The following is a 7,205-nucleotide window of genomic DNA, read 5'->3' as shown; positions in this document are numbered from 1 at the left end:
GCCGAATTCCCAGGACTTCCGGGTAGTGCTGGTCTCACACCCAGGACAGCCGCCCCTCTTGATTTCTGGGTATTGTAGTCCATCTTGTTTCGGTTTCCCACGAGTGAGCTGCTCTTAGTTACGGCTACCTTCGCCACAAAAACTACAATACCCAGAATATCACGCAAATTCCCCTCGTCCAATAGGAACCCCCCATGTAGCGAGGCGCGGAGGCCGGCTCTCGCAACTCAAGATGGCGGACGAGAGTGAGACAGCAGTGAAGCCGCCGGCACCTCCGCTGCCGCAGATGATGGAAGGGAACGGAAACGGCCATGAACACTGCAGCGATTGCGAGAACGAGGAGGACAACAGCTACAACCGGGGGTAACGAGATCCTCGGAGTCTAATTCCTGTTTAGTCCCCCACAACCTGGGTCTTTGGGGTGCGGGGAAGACACGGGGAGCTTCGTGTGGCCCCGCCCCCATATTCTTATTGGCTGAGATATTGGAATCCTGCCTGGCGATTGGTTGCGGTCTTTGTCATTTTTCAGGTGGTGGGTGCTCAGTATATTAAGGCCCAAAGACATTCAGTACTTTTATTATATAAAAGTTCTGTGTAGTGTTCTACCCGTGTGGCTGAGGCTTGTCCGGGAAAAAAGCACGTTGAGCGATGGTCTTTGATGGCACAACACTGGTCAATCCAACAGTGCAGTTCAAAAGGAACGTTACTTTGTAGAGGTGTTGTGTGAACAGCGTGATTAGCAGTAAATGAATAATAAAACGTTTCACGGCAGTTCACCTTCGATGAGGAAATTCATCAGGCTTTACCAACCATAATTATGTTGTAAAGTAGCAGTCCTAGAGAATCCCAAGATAGAAACTCACCTTATAAATCCTACGTAATTACTATATGATGATGTTTGGATAGATATAGTGTCCGTTGCTCAGTTAACTTTGTGAAGTAGCCTCGAGCTTTAAGACATTGACGGTGCTTCCTTGAACACTGTTTAGAAGTGGCTTAATACTGTACTTAGGATTTTGCCTCAATGGTAACTGTTCCTGGGGTGGAAGAAATGTATCAGGCGGTTGCCTGGTGAGCTTCCAAATCAGTTTTCACTCTTGTAAGCCACACCCTATCGTTTCTTTCTCCATATTGTTACAGTGGCTGGCGCTAACGCCTCACTCTCCCTATCTATATTCACATGTAGGTTTTCTAACGGAAAGTCGTGAGAGACTGTTTTGGATGTATAACTTTCGTTGAGTATGTGGTAGTCTAATTTTCGTAGCCATCCTGACATTTGCAGTATTGGTTGGTGGTAGTCCTGGAGGTAGAAGGTTGAGATCGTGGATAAACTTAAGAGAAATTCTGCTACCTTGAGGCAATGGGAGAACAAAGACTTGTTTAAGTCGTTATAAACTGCTTGTGATGAATGCTTAGGTTAAAAGATCTAATTTTGTGTTCTTCATTCGAATTGAAAATCACAAGAATGTAGGTGAAAAGGAAACTTGTCAAATTTGGTTTTTATGAGACTGTGTTCTTTGGCACACAGATCTAATGTAATAAAAGCCTTGTTTCGAAGTTTGAGATTCCTGAGAAGGAGGAAGTAGGAACAGGAAGGAGGGAAAGTGCAGCCCTTCTGAGTAGAAATCCCAATCACACGTGGGAATTGGTGAATTCGAAATTCATTTCAGAAGTGAAAGTACGGCTTCACCTTTGCTGTCTGTAGCTGCTTTTAGTTTTCGGGGGTAAACTTTTGCCTTGACCAGTGTCTGTAGCTCTTTCATTGGTTTCACTCCCTGTGATCTTTGAATCACTCTGTGAGACCCTTTGGCAGAAAGTTCAGAGTTTTATTTATAGTACCACAAAGTGGTAACCTGAGCAAACCTTTGAAGGTGCGGTGGTGTTGTACATGGTTGTGTCTGGATGAACACATTCACTTTATTAGCGTCTGGGTCTAGAGATCTGTATAAATGATTTTGGAGATGGCAGATGAAAAACAGAGGACCCAGCCTGGAGGGCAGAATCTAGTTCTGGCACTTAGAATCTGGGTTGGAGGCGTCATTTTTCCAGTGTCAGAGGAAATGGTTTTAGGAAGAAGCTGTGTGGTATGATGGGGGAAGCAGAGACTTTGGAATCATTCAAACCTGAGTTCAAAGCCTCATTATGACATGTAATAGTCCTGTGACCTCAGGAAAGTTAACTTAACCTCCAATTGTAGAGATTGAATGAGCTAACATCTGAAGCAGCCTTCCCTCTTTCTTCTCTTCTTTCTTCACAGCTTCCCTGTCTTCCTTCCCCCAGCTTGCCCCTCCTCCCTTATCACATACTGGGTTTTTTTTGGTCTTTTATCAGAACAATAGTTAAGTAACATGTATGTCCAGTCCCCGTCTCACCTGACTGTGAGATGTCTCAGAACAGGGAACCTGTCTTTGAGATACCTGGCAATTAACGGGTGTTAATGGGTATTTGCTGGATGAATGAATGACAGACGTTAAAGTTTGTAACCCAGTGTTGGTGGAGCTTCATTTCTCCTCACAGAGAGGAAGGATGTCAGATTTTTCTTACCTTCTTTCCCCAAATAAATCTCACTGAAGTCTTACTGTAGTTTTTGTGAAATGCCCACAGAAGTCAAGGATCCTTCAATTTGTTGTGGAAGTTTTCCACTGTTTTTTTTTTGTTTTTGCTTCTTGAAAAGTTTCTTGTCTTTACTTAATATTATTTAAAATGTTTTGGAAGTTCCCCTCGTGGCTCAGCAGATTACAAACCCGGCTAGTATCCATGAGGATTTGAGTTCTATCCCTGGCCTTGTTCAATAGGTTAAGGATCCGGTGTTGCCACAAGCTGTGGTAGAAGTTGCAGACTCGGCTCAGATCTAGCATTGCTGTGGCTGTGGTGTCGGCCAGCAGTGCAGCTCCAATTGGGCCTCTAGCCTGGGGACTTCCATATGCCACAGGTGCAGCCCTAAAACTAAAATAAAATGTTTTCAAAAGTGATATCAGAATTGAAGGGGCATATCTCCTTTTGATGCTAACAATTCTAAAAGACAATATGCAATAAAAGGTAATGATAGTTTAAACCAACCCCAGTTCTCTCGGGCCTTTCAGGGTGAGCTCAGTGCTCTGCAGTAATTACGTGAGCTTCATTGTGCACTGGGGTAATAGGAAGTACAGTTGTGCTAGTTTCTGACATTCTTCTTTAAATAAAAATTTGGGGGTTTGTTTGTTCTTTGTTTTGCCTCCCCCCTTGGCTTGTAGAAGTTCCGGGCCAGGAATCAAATCCTAGCCACAGCAGTGACCTGAGCTGCTGGATCCTTAACCCACTCCACCACAGGGGAACTCCATATATAAGTTTAGTTCTTGATATTTATGGTTTTTTTTCTTTTTTTTTTTTTGTCTTTTTGCCATTTCTTGGGCCGCTCCTGCGGCATATGGAGGTTCCCAGGCTAGGGGTCTAATCGGAGCTGTAGCCGCCGGCCTATGCCAGAGCCACAGCAACGCGGGATCCGAGCTGCATCTGCAACCTACACCACGGCTCACAGCAACGCCGGATCATTAACCCCCTGAGCAAGGGCAGGGATCGAACCCGCAACCTCATGGCTCCTAGTCGGATTCGTTAACCACTGCGCCACGACGGGAACTCCGATATTTATATTTTTATCTGTTTCTTCCACAATTAAATATCTGGTGAGTATAAATTTCATGTTTACACATAAGCACACATATGTGCACATGCATACATGTGCAGTCTATAGCTGTGTGTGTGTCTCAGTCGGTAGTTTTTCTATCTGCTGTTTTTTTAAAAATCCACTCAACAGAGGAAAGAAAGGAGGGTAGCGTTTCCCCCCCCCCCCCCAGTTACTTGCCTGGCATACGTTACCCTGAGCAATTGAGTGGAGACGCAGGCTGAGGTCATCTTTATGCTGCATCCCTCTGCAGGTCATGATTGATTCATATGCCTTTTATTTTTTTTGCTTTTTAGGGCCACACCTATGGCATATAGAAGTTCCCAGGCTAGGGGGCAAATCAGAACTGCAGCTGCCAGCCACAGCCACACAGAATCTGAACCTTGTCAGCACCCTAACCACAGCTCACAGCAACACCAGATCCTTAACCTGCTGAGTGAAGCTAGGGATCGAACCTGCAACCTCATGGTTCCTAGTTGGATTCATTTCTGCTCCACTGTGAAGGGAACTCCAGGAAAGAACTTTTAAACTATTTTGTTCCTAGGGGTCTCTTGGAATTTATTTTGCAGTGCCATCAATACCTTTGAGATGCCAGGAAGCCCTGGGTTAAGAACGCTTTGATAAAGGCTGTTTCCCATTCTGCTTTCTTACTCCTTGGGGACAGGTGAGGATGGGTTCTGAGTTTTCCTTACTTCCAAATCATGAGCTCTTATCCCTTATGAAGAAACTTAGAGAAAAGAAAGGTCTTTTTGGAGTTGCTGTCGTGGCGTAGTGGAAATGAATCTGACTAGGGACCATGAAGTTGTGGGTTCAATCCTGGCCTCACTCGGTGGGTTAAGTATCCAGCATTGCTGTGAGCTGTGGTGTAGACCGGCGGCAACAGCTCCCCTAGCCTGGGAACTGCAGTAAGCCTCGGGTACAGCCCTAAAAGGACAAAAGACCAAAAAAAAAGGTCTTTTTGAAGGAATTCCATAAAGCTCTCCTACTTGCTTCTCTTTTATTCTTCCCATTCTCCAAGAGTGGTTCTTTCCACATTTATTTGATGGCTTATAGCTGTATCTAGCTTTTAAAAGGAAGAAGTCTTTTTAGTTCCTTTTTCTTAATTTCTCCCTTCAGCTTTTGGTTTTTCAAAACTAGACCAAAGCAGAAATGAAAAGAGAAATCTCATCACTGATATCAAATAAGTGTTCTAATTTTATTTCCCAATTAAGTGGCAATTAAAAAGAAACTAATCAAGAGCTGCTTCAAAGAGAAGAGACTGGAAAGCAGAAGAAATGAAAAGTAAATGAGAGCCTATTTCAGGGAGACTGCTGCTCATGGCAAACCAGTTTTGCTGATTTTTCACATTGTTTAACTAATGTGCTCGCTCTAAAATTTCCCAGCTTTACTAAGTCTGCCATTAACCCTTCCCCTGCAGAGTCCCTAAGTTTGGGGACCAGAGATTGAGTAACTTTAGGAAGATGCTTCCTTAACTCTTCCCCTTTTAACCTTTTCTCTGAAATCTCTGCCCTGCAGGCCTCTCTTCCAGTTCCTTAAGGATGGTGCTCTTGTGATGTGGCGTTTAAGGCAGGCAAAACGTCATGTTGAGGGCACCAAAACAAAAACAAAAGTAATATTCTTCAGGAGGATCAGTACTTCAGAATTTTTTCTACTGCTACTGACTTTGAAGACGATGAGAAGGGGTCCCTGTTAAGTGATCAGTAAATGTTATCTGCTGCTAACATGACTGTGCGCTCGGCACTGTACTAAGCCCTTTACATGGATTATCTCCCGTAGACCTCACTTATAAAGACTGATTTAGCTCTTGTAATGAGGCTCGGGATTTGCACATCCACCTCTCCCGCTAACGTCCTGGAGGATCCATTCTATGCTAGCTCACTTCTCCTTACTGCATTGACTTCCTCCTGAATGTGGCAGGCAGTGTGAGTCCTGTCTTGGGAAGCGTTCTGTTACCCATGGACTTTCCCGACCTGGGGAGCCCGTTGCTGATGGGGGTGGCTGGCTCCTTTAAACTCTCCTTGATAGGCTGTTACCCTTTTCAGAGTTCATTCCAGTGTGTGAAATTGCTGCCAGCCTTGCGTCACTGCTCAGAAAAGGACTGAAAATGGTCTCTGAACAGCCTTTGATTTGACCTTGGAGTTGCCACGTTATAGTCTAGCTCCCCAAGCCAATCTAGATTATTTAGAATTTACATTTCTGTCTCACTCCCATTTTAAACTACTTAGTGTATCAGAACTTTTGTGCCTAAAACCAGTTTTCCTCCATGACAGGAATTGGCTTGTTCACCCTCAAAACTCTGACTGACTATACCGAGGATGGCAATAAAAGCAGTCTTTTGTAGTCTCTTCCCACAGCCTGCTGTTTTTTTCCACAGGCCTCCTGGGTACCTTGATAGCAGTACTGAAGTGTTTTTAGGAGTTCCTTTGTGGCATAGTGAGTTAAGGATCTGGCATTGTCACTGCAGCAGCTCGGGTCCCTGCTGTGGCGTGGGTGCCATCCCTGGCCTGGGAACTTCCACATGCTGTGGGTGTGGCCGGGGGAGTGTGTGGGGGGGAAGACCGGTGGGAGTTTGCAAAGATTGGGGGATTGCATTAAGTGATCCTGCAGTCACAGCAGTGCAGAGGATCGCAGCTAGGACTGATTCGTGCCATGTGGTTTCCACCTGGGCCCCCTTGTAAGTGCCACTGCATTCACCTGGCCTTGGGCCATTTGAGTACCGTACCAGTAGGGTTGCTGATCAACTCATCAGACTTCATGAGTGAATTGATTGGCGGAAGGATTGCTCAAAATCTTCAAGTGGCATCAAAAGGATGTTAGCATCTAGGATTTATTTAGTAAGTTTCTTTGAATTTAAAATCTCTTAACAGTAGTTCAAAAGAGCACAGCATCTTCCCTGCTTTCATAGAATATTAACACAGCCGCCCTGTGGAAACATTGCTAAAGATGTTTTGCTGACCCTCTTTTGGACTCTCTCTTTCCAGGGTTTTGTTTTAGTCTATTATGCCTGGAAAGCATCAGTCAAGCACATATTTCTTAAACTCTCAACTGTGTGCTCAGCATAACTAGGGGTGCTGGGGGAAATAGCTGTATGAGATGTGGTCCCTGTGCTCAGGAAATTTTTTATCTCATTGGGAAGTCAGGAAGCAACACATTATTATATATAAAAGTATTGCGTTGTGTGGGAGATCATCATCTTAAAACAGATGGACATGCATGAGAATGAGAGCTGGAATGGTCAGAGGAGGCTTTCTGGGTAAAACGTGACTCATTCTCCTCGTTGCCTTTAATATCCGCTCCTCTGATACACACAGATTTGTTTTAGGGCTTTTGAAGGTCCTCAGATAAATGCTCACAGGGGTGAGGCTTCAGTATTTGGGGAGGAATGGGCCAAGTCATCAGGTTGGTGGCTTGTCCCTGGACACTGGTTGATATGTTGAGGCCTCTCGTCTTTGGGCCTTTATTTCTCTTCTGTAAACAAGTTAAGCCAGATGGCGCTGAGATTCCTTGCAGCTCTGGTGGTTTAGCTCCCACCACAACAGCCTTC

The 7,205-nt window shown here is 44.8% G+C and overlaps 1 protein-coding gene across 1 annotated transcript in view; it reads left to right on the top strand.

The window, feature by feature from the left end:
* The first annotated feature begins 11 nt into the window (after positions 1-11).
* Positions 12-7,205, top strand: part of NMT1 (N-myristoyltransferase 1) — a 34,517-nt gene continuing 27,323 nt past the window's right edge. Inside the window, exon 1 of the mRNA XM_047757482.1 lies at positions 12-363. Within this exon, the coding sequence (XP_047613438.1) occupies positions 233-363 (131 nt within the window). The 5' untranslated portion in view covers positions 12-232. The remainder of the gene's footprint in view (positions 364-7,205) is intronic.

Source organism: Phacochoerus africanus, chromosome 14, assembly GCF_016906955.1.
Source record: "Phacochoerus africanus isolate WHEZ1 chromosome 14, ROS_Pafr_v1, whole genome shotgun sequence".
NCBI lineage: Eukaryota > Metazoa > Chordata > Mammalia > Artiodactyla > Suidae > Phacochoerus > Phacochoerus africanus.
The sequence above is the reverse complement of the archived record's forward strand: the minus strand, read 5'-3'. Positions and strand labels throughout refer to the sequence as shown.